Source organism: Brienomyrus brachyistius, chromosome 22 (genome assembly GCF_023856365.1).
Source record: "Brienomyrus brachyistius isolate T26 chromosome 22, BBRACH_0.4, whole genome shotgun sequence".
NCBI lineage: Eukaryota > Metazoa > Chordata > Actinopteri > Osteoglossiformes > Mormyridae > Brienomyrus > Brienomyrus brachyistius.
In genome coordinates this window covers 19404967-19429611 of record NC_064554.1, presented here as the reverse complement: position 1 = coordinate 19429611, position 24645 = coordinate 19404967, and the positions used below count along the sequence as shown (strand labels likewise).

General features: G+C 41.8%; 1 protein-coding gene across 1 annotated transcript; it reads right to left on the bottom strand.

The window, feature by feature from the left end:
- Positions 1-3436: 3436 nt before the first annotated feature.
- LOC125718462 (uncharacterized) lies at positions 3437-22016 on the bottom strand. The gene is made up of 3 exons (XM_048992317.1): positions 21947-22016; positions 7686-8023; positions 3437-4214 (listed from the first exon to the last, which is right to left on the bottom strand). Exons 1-3 carry the CDS (start codon positions 22014-22016, stop codon positions 3996-3998), a joined length of 627 nt encoding a protein of 208 aa, XP_048848274.1. The 3' UTR covers positions 3437-3995.
- Between the last annotated feature and the right edge of the window lie 2629 nt (positions 22017-24645).

Below are 24645 nucleotides of genomic sequence, written 5' to 3'. Positions count from 1 at the left end.
TAAAAGGTATGAGCGACCCAAAGTGCAACCTGTATAGAAATACTCACCCCGTTGTTCCCATTCAACCTATGAGCCACCTGACAGCCGACAGTCAATCATTAAACACAGACACATCACTGGTCAGGTCATCCATACAAACCACGCACGTACAGAGCAAAGGGGTAAGAGAATGTGATAAATAGCCGCACCCGGACCATGTTCATGTGCATGCTGTTCTGAAAGAAGGCCCAGAGCTGGCCCAGAGTTATTACACAATAGCTGTACTAACACAATATTACTACAGGCTCCACCTCCAGAACTTTCTCTTGCATCTTCTACTTGATCAACTACTTGATCGCTTTTTTTTTTTTTTTAGAAGAAACCACAACGGGACTAGGGTGACATTTCACCACTCTAATTCAGAAAGGTCAAGCTAAAATCCTTTTGGCAATAGTTAAAAGGGACATAGATAAAAAGACATTTCCTGATCTTTCCACTTCTATCCTGTGCAAAAATTCATAGTTCATCCATACATTTTCTGATGATTTCTCCTAATCAAAATATAGTAACTAGAAGTCAATCCTGCAAAGCACAAAGCAGAAGGCAAAGCAATGTTCAAGAGGGAAAATACAATTAATGTAAATACAATTAATGTAAATACAATTAATGTAAATACAATTAATGTAAATACAATTAAACAGAAACAGTTAGATGTGCTTTACTTTTAACTATTATTAAACTGCAATTATGATGACTTGTTCAATTAGTAACATTTTCTATGAATGCAATGTCTAAAAGACTCTACAAACATTAGTACACTTTATATACCTCCCTTCTTGGCATAGTTGGCCCAAATAACTTAAAAATTCAGAAAAGATGTAAGACACTGTAGATTAGATGATTATCATAGACAGACTTAATAGCAGTTGGTAATAAACAATTTGAACATCTAGGTAAGGAAAGCCAGGATTATTCATTCATTCATTTTCTATACCATTTATCCTGGTATAGAAAACGTATTGGGTCATGGAGGTCCAGAACCTATCCTGAGACAATGGGCACAAGGCAAGGAATAACCGAGCATGGTCCACCAACCTATTGCAAGGCACATGATTATACATCATAAGTATTATAAGTAAATAATGGATGGGTTCAAGGACAACTGTTGGTCAGTTCCTCCTCGTCCCATATATATGTGAGAAATAAGTATGTAGGTTTTATTAGACCTGCCGTTAAGAAGGATATGCAGTGCTTCCATGCAGCACTCACGGTAGACTGTGCAGCAGTAGATGAGCCCATAAGACAGAAATGGACCACAGTATCAAAAAATACCTACGACAGGACAGCACAATAGACATTTTAGCGTCTCTCTTGATACCTTTTAAATTGTGTGAAAGCGGACTGCATTTCAAGCATTTTTAAAGGGATTAACATAATAGAATTTCAGTCAAAGATCAATTTTGGTAGAAAATTTGTGAAAAGATACCTGATAATCGCTTCTTTCAATCCGGAATGCACTCACAGTATTACAATTGGGTCAACGACAATGGGGTCACCTACTTCCCCTTTTCATCTGCAAGCTCACGACAGCTTACCCTGGACGATGTCACATTCAATACCTTCTACCTGAACTGAACAGCCACAAGCAAACGTTCAACAATTAAACAGGGCTGATGTTGAGTGCTACTCATATGTGTAACTCAACACCCTGACGTTATCCACTATCTAGCACTCTAATATCAAGGTGTTGAAGCTTTTTTGAAGAGTAACATTACCTGGTGCAACTTCTTGGAGGTGCCCAAGAGCACTTTGCCCCACAATCGCAGATCGGGGCCAGCAGTGTGGCGGTCAAGCACCCTGGGAAGCCGAGTAGGGAAAGAGTTTATGGGTAAGTAAACACATTAACTGCAGGATAAGCCTGAATAAGCCAAATGTCTATTGTTTTAATGCAATCATACAATATGTAACACTTACAGGTAGGTGTACACTACTGGGAGAAATACTATATTGGGGCAATTCCTGTTTGCTTTAAATATTGGAGGCAGGTGTGGAGAGGTGGGGGGGGGCTCCTTAGCCTTTGATACCCATGCATAGGCAGCTCATGGCATCTTTAGACCATGACATGCTGCATTTATACTGCATAGTCTCACCACCTCACTGGGATTTACATGCTATATTTAATACATAGTATAATAACTGTCTTATTTAAAAGAGAAATGAATTAATATGTGGCCTTGGGGCGCTTGCTTAATTATGTAACAATTTCGCAAACATATAGTTTCATGACAAAAGTCTATTGACAAGCAAATTTTACATTTACAGCATTTGGCAGACGCCCTTAGCCAGAGCGACTTACATGCTTTAAGACTCTACAATGAATTTGTTCGGATACTAGCTCAATAAAGACCCAGGCTATGAATACTATCTGAATACTCTGTTGGGAAATTTTTTAACCCTAACCCTAATTTTTTTAATAAGGAAAAGAGCTCAGAGTAAGATGCCAGAAGTAATACATCTCCACACATACATTTCCTTTTTAGTATGCGTTATATTTTTTCTGACGGACTCAGTTCTGTTCTTGCCATTTTCCTTTTAATTGTAATTGTAGTCACTGGCTCCCAAAGGGATACTAAACAAAAATGTCTGGTGTTTGTTACTGTATTGTAAAGGTGTTACTAATTAAAAGTCACCCAATGAGACTGCTTGTAAATTAACTTTTTAACTCAGAAAACTGTGATACCATCTCCTAAGGCTTTCTGTGCACTGTATACTTCATTAATTAGACTTAAGATGCATTTTAGATTTTAAATAGCTGGAAATCACAGCATCTTCCTTAATAAAAAAAAAACCTGCATTTATTCCAAATAATAGCTAGTCTTCCACCAGAGAAAAACAAACAAAAATATATACTATTTAAAAAAAAAAATAAAAAAAATCAGGAAACATTCTGCGATAAAGAGAACTCCAAAAATCCACATCCTTCCACTTACATTCGCCCTCCCTTATCACTTCAGATCAAGAGGTAGCAGTACTGAAAACGCAAATTCCCATGCATGGGCTGTGATTGAAACTGTCCCCCACAGCTGTTTACAACAGGAAAGACCCATGCAGAAAAACATGGGCCTTGACTATGGGGGTGGAGTAAAACTGCTTATCTGTATGGGGCGGAAAAGGCAGAGCTGGCAATCTCTCCAGCCTGATTGGACGTTGACTTATTTTGCTGTTCAGCAGGTCAGCTAATCACACCACTACCCTCCCCACCGCCTCAACAGAAATGACCGTAACGACCACTCTTGTTAGCAGCGAATTTCAATTAAACCAAAATTAAACATGTGCGCTCCACACACAAGCACAACGTGGTACTGTCCATTTAGTATCAGGGAATGCAAACATATTCTCTTTCCTGTTAGCTTTGCATAGGATAAACCACCATTTGCCTATGAACTTATTCCTTGATTTTATTTTTAATATTACAATTTTTCATGACACTGACAGAACTTCAAACCTCATGACTTCACCCACAAAACAGGGAGAACAAATCCATTTTTAGATGACAATATGTCCTTACATGAAAAAAATATCCGAGTAAACCACATTTTATTATCGACTGTGCCTGCTCTACAGATCGGTAGCTTTGGTTACTGAAACCTTGCATCACTTCCCTGCCCGTCCTCAATATAAAAAACATGGGTGAAAGACCCCAAATCACCCAATGTCCCACTAAAGCATCCATGTTTATTCTGTTAAAATGTAAGCCCTGTAGCTAAGAACTGCTCTTACCGTCATGGTTGTGAGGGCTGGGATTCAAAAGCATCCCCACTGCTCACATTTAGTCAAACATCCTCTTCTATAAGCCAGAGTTAGGAAACTGGCTTCGCAGTCAGCATGAAAGTAATAGCTGCTAAGTGTTAAAGACTGAGTTCTCACTCCATCCTGCAGAACTGATGACTGTTTTAGCCCCCTTCTGATGCTAAATCAGACATGGGGCTAGATGAGAGCAAGAAGAATCATCACCCTTAAGAATTAAGCTTGAGAGGACTGACCAAGTGGAAGAGCTTGAAGAAGTCAATGTTGTCGTACATGCTGTCCTCAATGGCATGCAGCTTCTGCTGGCTCAGGGTGCACACGGCTTCACGCACTCCGCACAGACCCTCAGGACTGGGGATGTAACGTTCCAGGAGGACTTGACAGCAGGCTAAATCCTTCAACCTTAGGTCTGGCACTCCACTCGCAAACTAGGTAGCAAGGAGCACACAGGAAATGACATCAATCAGACCTACCAACTCTGCACAACAATCACATCATTTTGCCCCAATACATATGAGATAAACAGGCATGCTTAGTTAAAAACACAGCCCTACAGACAAATTTCACCGGCAGTAACAATGGATTTCCAACCTTCAGATACCATATGTCCTGCACCCCGGCCTCCTCAAACAGAACAGGCATTTCAGGGTTTGGAATGGAAAATATTTCATAAAGGATCCAGCTTTCAGAAAATGATTTGACAGATTTGAAACAACATTCCCAAGCGAAAGCAACAAAATGGAAAGAGCACAGCGTCACATGCAGCCTCAGATGGTTTTGTTAAGATTTTGTTATGCATGTGTCTGTGTGTACTGTGAAAAAAAACCTAATCAGTAAATACAAAAATAAAATCCTTGTGTTAAATCTTGCTTTATTGCGTAATGTTTCACTGAAACACAAAGCACAAATGTGGGAAAAAATCTCGTTCCCTAGTGTTCTGCCTTTTCAGAAATAAACAGCGCATAATTTCCCTTAAGCGTTGAACTTCATGTAAATAACAAAATATTAAGTTACACCATAAGGCTTATTATAAAAAAATCTGAGTTTTTTTCTCTGTCATTGTTCTCTCTTGCATGTGTAGCGCCCCCGTCAGCCCTCTATGGGGTTGTACACTGTATTAAACACTAACCGGGGGGCCCAGGTTTCGTTTGTCCTCTCCCTTTCTAATGCGCTGCGATCCAATCAGAGCCTGTGCTAAACTAGCATATGCATCTATGGGCTCTATGCACCGAACAATCTTCTCCGCAATACACAATGACGCAGTTAACTTTAAAACATTTACTAAATTACACTAATCGACACCAAACATAATACATTCAAAAATATTCAAAAAGTATAAGAACCCTCAGTCCCTCAGGTACCGGTGGCCCTCAAAACACGCGTCAACTCTGCACCCTGTGCTCCCTGACACAAAGAAGTGAGCCTCTGAAACAAACTGGCGTTAGTCCCTAGGATTACTGGAGTCTGATCTGGGGTAATTGGGCCCGGGCAAATCAGTGCCAGAACAGACAATGTCTCAGGAGCACCTGTAAACTCTTTTGGGAACTGAACCTCCACCACCACATTGCCTTTGTATGGATAACTGGCTTCACTAAGGCCCCATATGGCTAAACCAGATACAGGGTGGATGGGGACATTAGACAAGTACTGTGCATACCACTTCTCAAAGATAGTTACCTGTGACCCACTATCCAACAGTGCTGTACACGGGTGACCATTGATCCTAAGCTGCACTGTAGATATGGGCCCTACTAAACCTTTCGGCACAGAATTTACTGACTTGAACTGTATGGCTTGTTTTTTTACAGAACAATGCAATGCCTCATTCCCAGATTCTCAGTCACTATTACTATGTTTCTCCCTGGCTCTACGCAATGAAGCTATCAGTTTAATGACTTCCTTATTTTCTGGATACGTGCACTTCCTAGCTATATGCCCGTTTCCTCCACAACGGTAACAGAAACGGTCAGCCTCTCTCATGCCATATGTCTTGTAAGAAGATGGTGAACTGCCTTCGTTTGAAAATCGGTTTGACAGCACTAGCCAAAACCGATCGTCCCCTGACCTCTTCTAATGTCCTTACCTTCTGTTTAAGCCTACTAACTCTCTTCTGCAGTGCAACAACATCTGACCTGCCCTTATCCACAGATAATGGTTCCAAAGGTAAAATTTGTGTCTCCATAGCATCCCTAGTAGCATTAGGATTGCTGCTCATTGCTATTACTTTAGCCTTCAAGGCCTTTAGATCAGCCTTTAACTCCTGCATCTCAAATCCTGACACAACAGAATCCTCTTGAGCTCCAACATTACGAACCCTAACACTTACTCGCTGCCGTGACTTTTCATACTCTTCCTCTTCCCGAATCTCGGTAAGTCAATAAAAGCAGGGGGGTTATTCCTCCTCTCTTTGAGGCACAATTGTAATAACAGCAAATCAGCGCCCACTGCTCCTCTGAGTAACTGCTCTACCCTTACCCTATCCATATCCCTTACCAATATTCCTCCTTTCTTTACCACTTTTGCCAGGAAAGGTTCCAGTCTCCTAAAATAATCTGATAATTTCTCACCAGATTTTTGTTGCATAAAACGGAACGCAAAATACAAATCCTCGCCAGATTCTGGTGACCCAAAAGCACTGTTTATAGCTTTCAGGTATTCTCCGGGCTTGGCTTCAGGTTTACTGAATCTCAGAACCCTGATAATCTCTAAAGCAGGGCCCCTCAAACTTTCCAGTATTCTACGCCTCTTTTCTCTATCAGGACAATCACTCTCCTCTACCATCAAAGTTGCCTGCTCCAGCCAATACTCCAAGGGTTCCTCCCCTGCAGGAGTGGGAGTGATGCCTGAAAAAACCCTGGGGCGGCAGTAACCCTGACCCTCAGACTGACCCTTATAAACCTGTTTTAACAACTCTCCCATTACTTCAAAAAGTGACTCCTCACTGTCCCTTTTAGAACTACTGGCAGCACAATAGCTCCGTAAATCAGCCACCGTTTTCCCTTCAGTCATTAAAAGGTCCTTCAATTTTTCTGTGAACCCACTTGGAACCATAGGAGCCAGGTTAGCCACTACAATTTTCCACACTTGGGCTCCATCAACACATTTAACTTCCCTGGGGGCAGTCGAGAGTTCTGTCTCCTCCGAGCATTCGTACAGGACTATCAGGCAAACGGCCTCTTTACTGTACGTCTTACCTCTCACTCTCATGCGTCCGCAACCCTGAACGCCTTGAAGTACTTCCTCAATTTGCCGACCGGTAACTTCCTCGTCTACTCCAACCACTAAGAAGGCATGGTTAGCCTCAAGACCTTCCCCCTGACACCAACGAACAAGCTCGCTCTGAAACGTTAAATATAACTGGACTCCATTTGACAAACGCTTGGCAATTTTCTAAAACTGAAGAAGATCGCACCTAACTATGAGTTCATTTTAATAAACGCAACGCATATCCCAGCGGTGCCTCCAATTTATGTAGCGCCCCCGTCGGCCCTCTATGGGGTCGTACACTATATTAACACTAACCGGGGGGCCCTGGTTTCGTTCGTCCTCTCCCTTTCTAATGCGCTGCGATCCCAATCAGGGCCTGTGCCAAACTAGCATAGGCTATGTTCGGTGCAATCTTCTCCGCAATACACAATGACGCAGTTAACTTTAAAACATTTACTAAATTACACTAATCGACACCAAACATAATACATTCAAACATATTCAAAAACAACAACAAATATACAATAACCCTCAGTCCGGTAGTCCATCAAATACTTAAATATGAAGAAAATTAAAGCAAAGGACCGTGGCAGGCCTGGTTGATGCTTGCGCCCGTAGTGACTACAAACGAAAAAAATGGACGCTTCACTCTGAAGAGCAAAAACAAAATAAATAAAAAATAATACGCCTACCAGTCCACCCAGTTCCAGGCGTGCTCCAAATATCTTTCCTTCATCCCACGGTCTTTCCCTCCCGTAGGGCGAATTTACTCTCCCTCTCCGAAGCGCTGTGCTGGTGATTCTCCGCTGTCCACAGCTTGTGGCGAGCCCCTCGCAAGACGAGCAGTCCTGCGACTCCCGCTCCAGCCGGCTTCTCTCTCTTGACCGGGTACGCTGGCATTTCTCACCGCTCCACGGCTTGAAACAGTCGCTCACAAGACGAGCAGTCTTGTCCGCTTCTCCTTCCCCGCCAGTCTTCCTTTTTCCCCGCCAGAGTCTCTCGTTCCCGCCAGAGTCTCTCGTTCCCGCCCCTTTTCCCGATTGGCGGACATAACAGAACCCAATTAAAGTAAACGGATACAGGAATGCAAAACAACCATGTTCTATTCATACTCCGCAGAATAAAATTTAAAAAAAAGAATCGAACACCGGATTACACATGCGTATGCCTGTTGGGTAAGAGCCTTCCATTAAAAAATTGTCTTAATTGAGAAGGTGTGTCATTCCATCCAGACCGTAACTCTGTCTCATGCCCATTGTCATTGTCTCCGGGTCTCCTGCAACCCCAGCTACTTGGACGATTAATGCATGAATGGATCTAAGGTGCCTTACATCAGTCACAAATATAGTAATAACTACCCACACATAAAAGATTACTGAGCTCTACAGGAAAGGTGTTAATACAATGATTGGTTCAGAGAGATAACCAATCCGATTATACAGAAGGTGGGTCCAAGCAGCTAGAGGAGGCGGGACCAAACAATCAGATGTTCCATAACCAAGGGAACCATAACATTAAGGACATGGCTAAACACAGGAGCACTGCAACTAACTAACATGGAATAGTAAAGAATATCACTAACACACACAGAGCAACACTAAGAAACAGTGACAGAACAAAAGAAGGAACAGAACAAAAGCAGGCACTTAAATACACCATGAACAGGACATTGTGTTGGACAGGTGAAAACCCTGACTCAATTAACGAATCAGTAAGGCACAGGACAACAAGAAACAAGTGGAATACATACAATTAACAAGCACAGGAAACTAAGGAACATTACTAAACTCACAGGCTCACAACACTAGGAAAAGACTAGGGACAAAAGTATAAGCAGAACAGATTTGAACCAGGCAAGGACAGGGTAGGCCAAAAACAAGGGCAAAAAGCAAAGACAAAAAATAAAAAAACGCAAAACACAAGGAATAAACTAATATAAAATACACAATAGGTGAAGCTGGCCTCAAAATCATGACTAGAGGGGTAAAGCCACAGAACCACACGCTCAACCCAGAGAGCTATGAGGCAGCCCCGGGAGCAGGGAAACACACTAAGGACTAAGGGCTACAGGATAAAGGAAACAGGATGACCATTGACACCTACTGGCAAAACAGGAAGGAAACAAAAGGGATGGAGCCAGACAGGCAACGACCCTGACAACAATCATGAAGAAAATATCCCCTGAGGGAAATAAGAGAAAGGATGGAAACTCGATAATCTGATTAAAAATTTCTAAAGAACTTATTTCCCAATATGAAATGTGGCTTAATATTTATAGTGTGGTCTGACATCCACAAGTCACTAAGATAGATGGTATCACAAATGCAAGAGCATAGGTCTGGTTTCAATATTGTTAGGGGCAAAATCAGCCCTGAACCCCCTGACCCATAAACACACACAGTATTTCCACAGTATTGGTAAGGACGTGTCCATACTGTCCATTTCCAATTCTATGGCATTGAACAAATGACAGCTCTTATCCAAAATTCTTGTTTGCTCTGGCTGGGCTTAGACTTTGCCAAAAACAGGACATCCACTTCCACAGTAAGTATGATCTTAAACACATGCTAAAATCAACCAAGAAGACGTCAAATGTCGGGATTGAAAATCACATTCTAAAGTGAATCCAGTTGGTGGTGAGAACAAACACTACAAACCACAGAAAAATCTGACTGCTTTACAAAAGGACTTATTAGTGCAATCAGTGCTAAGAGAAGACACACATAATACTGTTAACAACGGTGCAAAATGTTTTTTCCTACTAAAATATTATTGGTGTACGGATGCATTTTTACTGAAGCATATAATTTTTTTCAGTATAAGGTTTAGCATGCTGACTCGTACTGTTTATTTTCTCTGGCATTTCCATCTCTCCCAGCGATGTGAATAAAAACAAAACTGCACTGTGTCAACAAAAACTCCAGAGCCTTGTTGTTGGACCTTAAGATCACATTTCTCCATGACCATATCTCACAAGCCATTGTGCCGGACGCCCAGTAGGAATTACACGCATCTGCCCTCACAAGAACTTCGGGAATGCCAGTCACGTCAGAGTCGCTGACTCCTCTAGCATAGCATGTTAGCATGTTAGCATGTAAAATGCCCAGATCAGGCTGAATCTTTGGATCTAGGCGTACTGCGCCTCCCAGATTCAGAATCTGCACTAATCTCAAAACTTAGCATGTTAGCCTGTTAGCATGTTAGCATCAAAACAGGAAGTGGGTGTATCTCAGCCTAGGAATGTCGTAGACACTAGTAACAAAATTCTTCAGATCCGGCTTGATGAGTAGAATCAAGTGATGCAACTAGCGTCAAAACAGGCAATGTACAAAAAAGCTACAAGCCTGTTAGCATATTAGCATCAAAACAGGAAGTGGGCGTATCTCAGCCTAGGAATATCCTAGAGATTAGAAACAAAGTTACTCAGATCCGTCTTAATGAGTAGAGTCAAGGGATGCAACCAGCGTCAAAATAGGAAATGTACAAAAAAAGCTACAAGCATTTTAGCTATTTCAAAAGTTAACATGCTAGCCTATTAGCATGTAAAATGCCTTAGCATACTCAGATCAGGCTGAAACGTTGGATCTAGGCATATTGCGCATCCTAGATTCAGAATCTGCAGTTATCTCAAAAACATGTTAGCATGTTAGCATCAAAACAGGAAGTGGGCGTATCTCAGCCTAGGAATGTCCTAGAGATTAGCAACAAAGTTCCTCAGATCTGGCTTGATGAGTAGAATCAAGTGATGCAACTAGCATCGAAATAGCCAATGCACAAAAAAAACTACAATCATGTTAGAATATTAGCATCAAAACAGGAAGTGGGCGTATCTCAGCCTAGGAATGTTCTAGAGATTAGAAACAAAGTTCCTCAGATAAGGCATAATAAGTAGAGTCAAGTGATACAACTAGCATCAAAATAGCCAATGCACAAAAACAACTACAATCATGTTAGCATATTAGCATCAAAACCGGAAGAGATTAGAAACAAAGTTCCTCAGATCCGGCTTGATGAGTAGAGTTTCAGAGTATGATTGCAGTCATATCTTTATTCTTCACCAACTAAATGCCTTGCGAAGAATACCAACAATCCCTTTCTTAGAAATACTATACTAGTCTGGCACGAAGCCCATACATTCCTAGGTGAGCCCATAAATTTTTCTGCACTCTCGCCAATTTGGGGAAATACCAGTTTTACATCTGGGAGGAAGGATGGAGGATTTAAAAATTGGATGCAAAAGGGTGTAAGTAAAAATAATTAACCCTAATCTTACTCCTTACCTCTACCCCCACCCCTCATTCTAACCCTGACCACCTATATCTACCTGAACCCCAACCCTAAATATATGCTTCGTTCCAAATTATCACTTTTTTAAATAGGAATATTCCTATTTATTTAAAAAAAAAAAAAAAAAACGCTCTTTAACAGCACAACAAAAAAAAGTGATACTAGTAACTTACCTACACTATGAGGAGGAGATCCTTTAGGGACACCTCCACTGCCATCTGGGGGATTCCGCCTTCGTCGCCGCTTTTGCCGGGGGTTTCTGGGAGGTACAAATAAATAAACAAAAAATTAATAACACGGGGAGGGGAAACAACATTGAAACCATTTGGGTGTGTTACCTCTACCGTCTAATTTAAATTTTTTTAATTATTTTTTTAAGAGAGTTTTTTTTTCACTTTTTATTTTCAAAGTTTTTCAGCTCTTTATGGATCATACCCCCCATAGTATTAGTAATGCAGAAAGTGTCTGTTGTCGTAGGGCCAGACCCCCTTTCAGGTCACCATCACGTCCAGCTTCAGGTAGAGAAGGGTGGATTTGAAGCAATTCGCTAAAAGCACAGCCGCCGATAGAATTATCAATGACAAGGATTAGAGACGCGCAACAGAATCATTATCTTCCTGATCCATACCTATGCTCAGGAAAACCCTTTTTAATAGGCAACATTTTCGGTAAAAATTGCATGTAACATTTTTTTTGCGGGTGCACAAGAAAATTATCAGCAAAATCAAACTCATGAGGACAGTGTGACTAATTGAGAATGCAATGCAATTCAACTGATTTTTATATAGCACCTTTCAGAATAGAGTTGACCCAAGGCACTTTATATGCGTGTGTGAGGGAAAGATCTCCTCATCTAACAAGACTGATATGTATCAAATTCCCAGTCTATGTATGAAATAATCCTAATTATTTAAAACAGTGTTTCTTCAAATTCCTTAGACCAAAATATCACTTCGGATCAAAAAACACACCGGTGAAAAAAAAATCACAGTAACCTGAATAACAGTAACGAATTGCCACGGTCTTCTCTCCTACCACCTGGGGGGCACTGTGGTTCATGTACCACAGTCTGAGAATCACTAATTTAAACGCATCCCAAAAAGCATAATAGATCATCTAAATCAACAGCTGTTTTGAGTTAACAGCATTGCAAGCTTATGACCTGCACTTTCAGTGTCTGGCCAGTTGATGGTGCTAAAGTCTTTCATTATATGCTCCACACCAAAATAGAAAAATGAATACTACTACTACCATACTATTATAAATAAATAAATATAAATAAGAATACATAGAAATATAGCAAAGAATGTTTATGAAAGTAACCTGGGTCACAAATCAGGGAGACCAGGGAGGTGTTCCACAAAGCAAGATTTCTCAATCAACTGACTTAACTTAAGCTACAAGAGATGATTGTCCATTGGGAATGCTCCTTACCTAAACTCTTATTGGACAATTATGACTTCTAGTTTAAGTTAACTCACCTAACTGAGAAATCGTGCTTTGTGAAACACCCTCCAGAGTAATTCTCCACAATGCCTGATACAGTGGGAGGTTCAGAGTGATAGTTGCCATTACGGGTTTGTATCTACCCAGTTTGGCAACTTTGTTCTCAGAGACTTGAAGTGATCTTGATGACCATCACATCCGATGCTCGTGAGTGAAATTAAATTAAAAAAAAACACTACCAGACAGAGAACAACCCAAACACTCCACCTCTTTCTAAAGCATCTGGCTATCACACAGAGCTTCATTTGTTTGCAGTTTGAATAGTTCGTTTATCCTGGGAGTAACAATCACCTTCTCTGAAGTTTAGCAGAGCAAATGCTCTGCTTACTTAGAAATGTCATATTCACTAAATTTTTATAGCAGCTTTTAATGAGGTGTACAGTGTGTCCTTCATGCTGTGAATTCCTGTAATAAAATGTTTTCCTGTAATAATAATCCAAATATCCTGCTTTCATAACCTGATCTAGTACAAGGTCACAGTGAACCTACAGGTTTTCCCATGAAGCGCAGAATGAAAGGCAGCATGCACCCAGGGTAGGATACCAGTCCATCGCAAGACACACACTCACACATGCAATCAGATGCTTTGGGAAATTTAGGGCTGGATGCCAGTCCATTGCAGGGTACCCACTGAGTCACCATGTCACTCCCGGTAATAATAATTGATAAAATACCGTATTTTATCAACTATAATCCAGTCTGTGATCTGTCCATCTTCCCTAGTGACCTCCTAAATATTCAGTACCATAGGGAGACTCTTGTTATGCAGAAACGTAGCAATGCTAAGAAATGTTCATTAGCATTAGTTGTTTTATTTCTCTTGATGTACTTACACAATTCCTATCATTTTATCCTGTTTTCTCCCTAAAAATGTACTGGACTGTCCATCACACTTCTCAGCATGCCGCAGAGGGCAGAGAACAGGTGTTATTCTAACACAAACTATGACAGCTAGAATTTTGGTGGACACTGTGAGTGGACCAGCACGGCAAAGCAAAATTAGTGCTGTTTAAAGAGTAGCAGATCCATACTGGGACAGTTCTCCTACCGCAGCTGAATCCTGGAACAGCTTCAGTGTCTTAAAAATAAATCGCAAGCTTATCCTGACTGGCTTCCCCAGTGCTGATATCTTGTCATTTCAGTATACAGACCAGACGAAATTCAGCACCTGATCCCCTACGTTGAGGGCTGGGCGTGGGGCCAATGACCCCACCCTGTAAAACTTCCATCAAGTTATGGAAACGAGGACGAATGCTACAATTACCGAACCTATAGTGGACTTGAGCCTAATAATTAGCAGTAAGACTACTTCTGTTGAAAGCCTCCAGGAAGTAAGAGGTATGACAGACAGCTTACTCAGGTTCACGACTAAGATCTGCCTAGGAACGTGTTTGAAACATCCAAAAGAGCGCAGGTCATCAGTGAGATGGAAAGGCACAGGTTCAGCTTTCCTGGGATTACTGAACGCTGATGGCTTGGCCACGTCCTCAGAATGGACGAGAACCATATACCAGTGGTTGCTCTGAGATGGACACCAGCTGACAAGGCCGCCCTAAAACAACCTGACGGCGAACTGTGATGAAAGAGCTAAAGGAGATGGACCTCACATGGGGTGAAGTGGAAAACACATCAGCCAGGACAGGAGTAGATGGAGGCAAATCGTCAACGTTCTGTGACTTTTCGGCAGAAAGAGGATTAATGAATGATTATATCAGCAGGACACGGGGTGGAAAGAAGTCATGTAGATGGTGAACATTTCTTTTTTTCAATGAGTTAAATTAATCTTCAGGGAAAGGACTGAGCCATTCCTTATTCAATAAATTCAATTCAATTTAACCTGGATGAAAAAAAAGAGCTTGAGTCACATCTTTGTGTTAAATGGAAGATGGAAATCCAGGAAAAATTGTGGGATGGCAGTGATCATTTCCACTATTTCTGCAGGAGGTAGTGCTACCATTTGGCAACTGGAGGGTTGCAGGTTCGAGCCTTGGTTCCTCCTGACCCCATAAAAGAGTGCTTGAGCAAGACACTGAACCCCAAATTGCTCCTAGTGAGCAGATTGGCGCCTTGCGTGGCAGCCCCCGCCACCGGTGTGTGAATGTGTGTGTGGATTCATGCTATCCTGGAAGACAGTATTAATTTTTATTGAACTCAGCGACAGGATCGGACAAGCGGGGCATGACACAGAGCAAAAATATAAACTGCAATGAAATAAAAACAAATAAAATGTCAAGGATAGTATCACATACATTTGGATTTTGGCAGTTTTAAAATCTTTAATTTTGTTTTCCAGAATCAGCAATCCACAGCCTTTGTCCCTCACTTGATTGTTAATTAACAGCATCTTGATGTTCGTCTGTTTTATTTTTTAAAAAAAGGAGGCCAAAGCAAAACAGCTCATTGGGGCCCCTCATCTGACACAAGAACAATTCCGGCGTCCATAATTCCTGGTCCTGGGACAAAACTATTTCAAAGCTAGATTAGTTAGCATCTTGTTGACAGTGACATGTTTGCTTCACTGACAAAAATCCACATAAGTCCTTTTAAAACAGTAAACCGTTCACTGGCAGCTGTGTAAAGGCTCACTTGAGCATACTAGTTAACCTCCAGATACCATGTGCTATGAAATAGTTTTACTATAAATTAATTGGAGATGTATTAATGTATTTTATTTATTAAAATTATTATTTAACTACTCTTGGGGGGGGGGGGGGGCTAGGCTAGCCATTCCCGAAATAATGGATTTTTGGATACATACGTGTCATTGGACAGTGATGCCATGCTACCTTGCCCTGTAAACACGAAACACACCAGTGATCTGGAGGGTTCAGTGCGCCTGGAACATGACCACTGCACCGTTTCCACCTCTGCTGGGACACCCTGACATCTGCTGAGAGGCGGACATGAGTCACAGCTTCTGTGGGGCAAAATGGTGGGTTATCTATACACTGAGGCTCAGGGTGACCTCCATGCCAGCCAGAAGTAATCCATCCGCCTCCAGGTTGGGGGGTTTCCTTACATCTACAAACGAGCGTAAGTGCGTCCAATTCAGGGGCACCTCACCCTTTGGGTGGAAAGTGGTGTTATATGTCTGTGTTTGTCTCCTCGCACCTGATGATTGTAATTCTACTGCTCACACATGGAATATTCTAGACCTTGGCAATGTTACTGAATTTGTGTTAATCATCTACCGGTTAGAGGAGAGGAAAAAAGACCTTTCTCTTAGGAGAATAACAAAATGCATGATAAATATAAAAAAAGCTTAAATAAAACTGGAAAAGTAGACTTCTACGTAATGATTATCTTGTCTGTATAATAAAGCACTGTTGCATTACTGTAGAGATCGCAGATCTAGGAATTTAATATGACAATAGGCATTCAGTGGTGGCAGACATATCCTCTGATTCATCGACTTAATTGTGGTCCTTATATTTCAATAAATCAGAGCTACCCGCTGTCTGGTAGTCGCTATTTATAAGTATCTCTATTCAAAAGTCAATACTATTTTATTGTCAAGCTGAATTAAATATAAGACCCCGTGAATCATTTATTAGGGCAAACCTTAGTCAGTCCTGTAATCCATTAATCTCTACGTCATATTTTCTCTCACGCACATAGTGCATGCAGGTGTTTTCCACAGCGAAAGGACACGACACAGGAACTGTAAGGTTGGGAAAAAGAGGCCGGGGGGGCTCAGCATCCCTAGAGCACAGAGGGGCCATTCTATGAGAGGGTCAATCCCCCCCCCTCCCCCAGATCGTGACTGAAGCAGGGTGAGAGGGAAGAAATTAGAATTTGACTTGTAAGAAATAAAAAATGTCATATTAGTCCAAAGGAAACCTACGCGGATTTATGGAATGTAATTAGACTGTGTGTTGATCTGGTAACCAAATCTGAATTACTCAACTTTAAATTGTTCGGACTGGTTTGGACAAATGTCACCCCTAGGGGATACTGGCAAAAAAAATGAGTAATTTATTACTCAAAAAGGCAATAGAAAAGAAAAAAAGGGCAGAAAAAAATATCCATACTAATTATATTTTAGAAAACAAAGCGAGGTTCCCACCTGCCAAGAAGGTTTCTGTGCTGCTTTCTGTCCAAGGCAGGTGCCATTTTCCAGATGGATTAGCGGAAACACAAAGCTGACAGGCAGGGTTAGCTGCTTTGGAAAACCTTGCTGGGTTCACTCTCCGTTTGACTGGAAGAGGACCAGTGCACCTGGGCATGGATTTCATCACGGAATGAGGTAAGGGGAGTTTCTCAATATGCGAACTTCACCACGCTTGTGTTCCTGTGTACATCTTTTACGTCATCTTCCATTGCTGAAGACCTGGTCCAATACTCAATCGCATCAATCGCATCCTCACTAAACGAGACCATTCCCATGATTCATTGCACCTCAATTTCAGTCTTGGGAGGCATGTTATTTTAGCAAATTATTAACATTGGTTTGTGCTTTTCTTATCTTAAGATAAGTTAAGGTTTGAGGTAAGGTACTATAGTATAGGTAGTATAGGCATTCATAATGACAGCCTTTCAGGAATTATTGCTGTCCATGAAGATACTCTGAAGCGGAGTAACTACAGGCATCGTCAGATGTGTTAAGGGCACAAAGAACCCTTTTCTGTTACTAGTGTTCACTGTGCCCTTTAAAAACACAACTCTAATGTTGGTCATATGACTTTTTTATAGTCAGTTGGGCAGAGCTTCTGACAATACAAAAGAGTGCTTTTCAACGTGACACACAAATCCACAGCCACTGGTTGCACTGTTGCAGTGACGGAATGACTATTACAGCTGCCTCACACCTGAGGAGCCCAGGGTTTGAGTCTCTGTCCCAGCTCTGTGTCTGTGGAGATTGTATGTTCTCGCCGTGTCATCATGCTGTGGAGAATTGGTGTTGTGTGAATTGGTAACCCTGTGATGGGTTGGCATCCTGTCCTGGGTTATTCCCTGCCTCATACCCAAAGCATCCAGACCCCTGTGACCTTGCATAGGACAAGCGGTTGGATGGATATTTCTGTACCTCTGATCCAGCCCTGGAGACTAAAGAGTCTTGCTTAGACAGAGTGGCTGAGGCATCCTATTAAGACACGGTTTATATTAAAAATCAAACAAATGTGCTAACGTCAGCCGGAAGACTGCTGTAAAGCCCAAAGCGATTTTATTTTTAAATGCATCCCCTAGAGATTACAACAAAATCACCAACGCTGTCATTAAACAAAGCATAAGTGAGACACCAGTTCCAGGAATGGAGCGCAGCAACTCCACGTCTGTGCAATTTATGGATCCTCTGAGTGTTTACCAAGTCTGTGCCTACCCTTGACTCACTGGAAGAAATGGCTATCTGCCGGCGTTATAATTCTGCCATAATGGAAACCATTTTTAAGGCATTCTCATCTGAGAGCCCTGAATGCACTGTCACATTATAGCAGTCTATCCGGCAATGCTATCCACAGCTTTTTAAAGAAACGCAGACATAACAAATGGTGACGCAAATCTGCCGTTTGAAAACTGTCTCTCTCCCGCACAGATGAGACACAAACACTAAATTTCTTCCCCTTCACTGTCAAAGTGCCTCCTCCACAATACAGACAAAGGAAACTGATGGTGGAGACAGCAGGGCTGCTCTAATTAAGCCAAGAACATGACAGACATTACGAGTAAACATAACATGCAGTGTTCCATATGTGCTGTCTTAATGAGAAATGTTACTTCATAAAGCTGAAGAATCGTTCTTTAAATGGCCATTAGTCTGAGGGTGATGGTTTTTAGAGCACCAATGCTTGTTTTTAAACTACGTTCCTCATTAGATGATGGAGTCAGATACATTAAAAAGACGTCTTCAAACAGTCTGGGATTCAGCACACCATGGTGCACACTAGCCCTCGAGTAGGACAAATGGGTACAGAAAATGGAAGGATGGAGTTCTGACTGACAACTGGTCTCTCGGGGTCTTTTTTATATAGTAACAAAATATCTTAATTTGACTATGCTGGCTTTTGACAATGACACTATAATATACCTACCTTCTGCACGTATAGGACAGTCAAAGAATTTCAAAGCCCTTTTCCTCAGTTTCAGTGTTAGCGCAGGTACCGAGTTCTGCCTTTGCAGGGCGGTGTGGCATCTAAGGCAGATCACTTCATAGTGACAGAAACAAAGAAAAAAAATCAACAGAAAAGGATCAAGAACGACAGCATCGGTGGCCAGTGTCAGAACTACAGTGCGGCCACCACTGCAGTGGCAGGACGAGATGCAGTAAGACCCGTCATCAGATTCGCACATGTGCTCCCGGATGGCAATAATGGGACCTCGAAAAAAGTCCAAGAGGCATTTTGCTGCCCTCCTCCCCCAAATGTGAGCAGTGTATCCATTATCACGTCACATGACCATCTGGGGAAAAAAGCCATTAATGCCCGGTAACAGACTCCATTCAGTGATGTGCCATGCGGCATCGATTGCACTGGGGAATTCAGTCGAGCGTGAGGCATGATTCCACTGAACACCAAACACATATAAATAAAAACACACTCCAGAGTCTTCTGCCATTAATATCACCATCGCTGACATGTCATGCGTAATTATTTGTGCTGATCACGCACATCACGATTTTTTAAATGCTACAGTTTTAAACTCTAGTTTTTAAACTGTACAGATGATGTCTAAATTAATAAAATTACCCATTTCTGTATTTGCTTTCTTTAATATTTCTGCAAAAGTTCAAATAAACTTATAACCTACAACCTCAATGGGTTAATTGGCGTCCCATCCTGGGTTATTCCCTGCCTTGTTCCCATAGCTTCAGGAGTAGACTCTGCAGAAAATGCATGGATGGATGGATCTCTGACCTGCCTACTCAGTGCAGGACTTTCGTTTCCCCACTCCCCTGTTACTCACCCATTCAAAACTTATCATTGGCTATTGATAAGGCTGGCCCCTCCATATGAATCATGCCCCCCACCTCAAAAAAATCTTAGAATCACCCCTGAATAAGGCATTGCTAGCCAGCCATAGGCTGATATAAACTGCTCTCATGTGGCGACATAACCTCCTTTTACATAAATAGCTTAAAGCACCTAATGCACCACAGTTGCACCAATTTAACTGTCTCGGAATATTTAATGAATTCTTTCGCTCAAAACCTCAAGTATCATGTTTTTCCTCAATGGAAACCTGGAACAATCTGGCACAGCTGTCATGATTCATTTAAAACGATAGACTTTGTCTCATGGGCACATGTATGAGTAGGAAATTGTTTGGGTTTCTAGAACCTACAAGAGCACAAGAATGCATTCTGTGTATTATGCAACCGGATGGTATTAACAGCTGGTTGGAGGCACTTAGTCTCTTCCTACTGTTCATTAGCCCACAATGCTGGAATCAATGGCTTAAAAATTCATGGACACTGCAAGGCAGATTACACGCTTGACAGTAACTTCCTACCTCGACTGAACTTTAATGGAAAAATGGCAGGATCTCAGGGTGAATTTTAACTCCCAGAGCAGAGGGTAATCCCACACTGATAGGATCTGTTGTCACTCCAACCCTCATGCGACTCAGCAGTGTTCAAAAGTGAGACCGGATCACGCAGCCAAGCGAAAGGTTTTGCAACAGGGAAAAAAGCACAGCAAAGTCCAAAAGTGGTGAGAATGGCTTCATCTTTGACTCGGATGGAAACAAACTACATAGTTAAGAACAGAAAGAGAGCAGGAACCCAAACAGCTTCACAAAACCAAAGTTACTGATTAATAAGGGCAATATGACTAAATGTTTTGCTTGTTAGCACTGTAACATGACTGCTGCCCTGCACGTATTTCTGTTGTAATGATGCAAGAGTTATCAGATCAGAGCTGATCTATGCCTTTAGGTGTCGGTAATCTACCAGAAACGTTCTCTGTGATCAAGCATCACTCATTAACACATACACAGTCAACCAAGCTCAACAAGCTCAACAATGCTCATAATCCATAAGGTATCTGAGCATTTCTACGTTATTTTGCACAGAGGCTCTACATATGCACATTACAGCACTGCAATACAGATGTTTGGAACAGAAATTTAGTAATGCACTGACACAATATTGATATGTTGATTTGAACAAGTTTGACATGGTAAAGGTGAGATAATGTTAAGCTGAACTTGACATAAAGTGTTAAGTGTTACACCTTAGCAGAATAGACACATTTCCACTGGGTCTTTGAGTAAGACCCTTAAATAACTCCCCCACCTCCCCAAAAATTCTCCAGGGGCACCAGAGAAATTGCCTAAACCTGCTCTCAGACCCCATGTTTCACTCTCAGCAGTATGTTTCAAAAGGAGAGAAGGATGTGATACAAGAACAGAAGCATCCAATGTACTGGCACTCATACTTCTGCAAATGGAAAATAAACCATCGTTTCAAATCATCCACCACTCTTTGCCTCTGGGCAACTAAGTTATCACCATAGAGACCAGAGATGCAAACAGCAGAGGAGTCAAAGGGACCGCACACACAGAGCCATAGATCAGCACCTCTCTGATTATTTGTTGTCTGCCCGCGAAGGAACATTTAGCTTATTGCAGGCCTCCTCAAAAGCACACACCTCAGTGAGAGGAGGCCAGGGTGGGACTGCTAGACAGGCGTCCGGGAATTATCACATCAGCCCTATGTGTGCCCAGCGAGGGGGTGAGTCCCTCTAAAATGCCCGGCTCATTCACTCTCAACCTCACATGCATGGCGATTCGCTAGCCCAGTGTTTCCCTATCCAGTTCTCGGGGACCCAGTGCTGGTCCACATTTTTACTCCCTTCCAGCTCCTGACATAGACAGTCTGTGGGTCTCCAAGGACTGGATTGGGAAACACTGCACTAGGCTACATCAGTCTTATCATTTACATATGTAATGAGCAATCTCTGAAAGGTGAGTATTATATGCTGTAAACTTAAATGGAACAGACTTAATGGTAAATGGACTGCACTTATATAGCGCTTTTCTACTCCTACGGGTACTCAAAGCGCTTTACATTTCATGCCTCACATTCACCCATCCACACACTCATTCACACACCGGTGGCGGAGGCTGTCATGCAAGGTGCCAACCTGCTCACCGGGAGCAATTTGGGGTTCAGTATCTTGCTCAAGGACACTTTGATGGGGTCAGGAGGAACATGGGCTCCAACCTGCAATCCTCTGGTTGCCGAACGAAAGCACAACCTCCTGCACCACAATCTCCCCAAAATCACTATCCATCGAGTCTCAATTTCCACTCCATTGAATGGTCTTGCTGAGCCCGAAGCTTATGACAAGGTGTACATGGCGGTGGAAAGTCCAGATCCCAAAAGCACAAATCCAGACCAAGATGTCCTTCAACCAAGCTGTTCAGTACTTTATGCTCAACTGGTTGGTTGAAACAAAATCTCGGCCTGGATTAGTACTTTCAGGATCTGGACTTTTCACCACTGTGTAAACCTTATGATAAGCTCTGCGGTGGTATTCAAACCTTTTCTGACAGCCCCCCCCCCCCCCCTAAATTAAAGCCTACTGGCTACATACGATAGCTTTTAATACGGCATTTCAAACTACATACAAAGGACCATTAAGTTTAATTAAAATGCACATGGAACTATCCTCGTTTTTTTTATTCAAGTCATTAGTTAAGTTATTTTTATTACTTAATTCACATAACTAGTGCAACGACTACATGAATATAATCAACTTTAACGTTAACTTACATGGAATGATCAGTATCATACCAAACTACATAAACATTCGAACCACTGCCCCCGTATATTTTCTTACCTGACGAAGATGCTTGCTCGTGCCAGTGGGGTCGAACAAAATATCCAAAATAATCTTCCCTTCTTCCAGGCTCCTTCTTGGATGCAAAACATGGCGCATTCTGTATTCCATGTTCAGTAGCTTGCCCGAATGCTGACCGCGGTATGCAAATTAGCCATTTGGTCATAGTACAGACATGCGCAGTAAACCAGCCAATTACGAGTGAGACCGCGAATTTCGGTTAGTGTATCGAAAATGTGTATCAAAGTGCAGTACTGCAACCAGCCTACAGCACGAACAGCCCTATACACTCGGATACACTCAAAACCATTGCACTTTACACACAAACTCTGCTACAAGCATTTTTGCACTTCTGCCACTTATTTGCACATTTTCCATATACAACTATTGTAACCTCCTCTACCTCTATCTCCAAGTATAGTATATTTTTTGTATACCTTATATTTATTTACTTTGTTTACCACGTGCCTATTTTTTACATGTCTTTCTCTCGTCTGCACTGGAAAAAAAAACTGGAGCCACGTCATCTCGTCTCTCTATGTACCTGTACAGTATATAGCAGAGATGACAATAAAGTTTACTTTGACTTTGACTTGTGACTTTGACCAGGTTGGGGGATTTATAAGGACTTTCAAAGAAAATGAGAGAATATGTTAATTACAACATAAGGAACATAGAAACACTCTCCGATTACGGGGACCTTGACTTGATCCTTATAATACAAAATGTCGTCGTAGTGCTGGTGAGATGTCAGGTAAATTGACCCTCTAGACCACATAGACCAATGCACACACACACACAGTGACCCCAAATAAAATTTAATTATTAAATAAAAATAGGGGGCGGCATGGTGGTGCAGTGGTTAGCACTGTGGCCTCACACCTCTGGGTCCCAGATTCGAGTCTCTGCCTGGGTCACGTGTATGGAGTTTGCATGTTCTCCCCATGTCATCGTGGGGTTTCCTTGGGTACTCCGGTTTCCCCCTACTGTCCAAAAACATGCTAAGGCTAAAGACTTAAGACTAAATTGCCCATGGGTGTGCCTGTGTGAGTGAATGGTGTGTGAATGTGCCCTGCGATGGGGGCCTCGTGCCCGTTGCTTCCAGGATAGGCTCCAGACCCCCCCCCCCCCCCCCCCCGCGACCCAGTAGGATAAGCAGTTTGGAAAATGGATGGATGGATGGATGGATGGAGTGTCCAGATAGTTATATAATCTAAAAACACCATTACATTTTATCTCTTTAGGTCAGTTCTTCTGTTGTATGTGTTTTCATTTAGTAGAAAGATTTAGTATCTCCCTTAAGCGACTGTCATATTTTTCACTCTGATGAAAAGTGCTTAGAAAGTTTTTCTTAAACTTATGGAGCTGAACATTATTGCTCTGAAGACCAAAGCCATGCATCTCAAACTTTTTAGTATAAGATTCTGCCAAACCACGAATATAAAATATTTGGCCTGGAGAAAGCAGCATGAGGATTAGTGTTACGATCAGAAGTAGACCATATATTATTAACAGCCATAGCTTCCTGTATCTTAACCTCTGACACAATCTGTAAAAGACTGATTAAAAAGACAACAACAAAGTACAGGCAGCTAAGTAGGATTTAAATTCACACCGTTCAGTTTAACTACTACTGGTCCAGAGTCAGGTTTTGGAGATCTGTGTTGTTCACACAAGGGGTAGGAATTTCTGACTCAGGAGCCTTTGATGTTAAAGCACCCTCCCAACTCTGCTTGTGGACCACAATGCTTTCTTTAATGTGAATCTTTTTTCTATGTCCACTTACAAATGTTTAAGTGGAGGAAAAGGGAAGAATCATCTTTTTCGGATAAATGATGTGGACATCATGTTTTGGAGCATGCAGGCAGCAGGTACTATTGAAATGTATGGATAAAGCGTAGACTGTATATAGAGAGCAGCGAAAGTAAACATTACAGTTCAGCTTCCTAGCATTTTGTCAGCCAGGTGCTACATGTCCCTTTTCCCCTTTTCAGAAAAATCCATAGCTATGTTTTATCTCAACATATACAAAGTTACAAACTGGAATGAGCCCTTTGTCTGAAAACAGTATAATTCCAAA

Bases quoted from the DNA above. Each gene is read 5' to 3' on its own strand.
- LOC125718462 (XM_048992317.1), bottom strand. From the start codon at position 22,016: ATGGATAGTGATTTTGGGGAGATTGTGGTGCAGGAGGTTGTGCTTTCG. The intron at 8,024-21,946 runs GTTGGAGCCCAT...AATCGGGAAAAG, and splicing joins CGGCAACCAGAGGATTGCAG to GGGCGGGAACGAGAGACTCT. The intron at 4,215-7,685 runs GTAGGCGTATTA...CTTGCTACCTAG, and splicing joins GCCTGGAACTGGGTGGACTG to TTTGCGAGTGGAGTGCCAGA.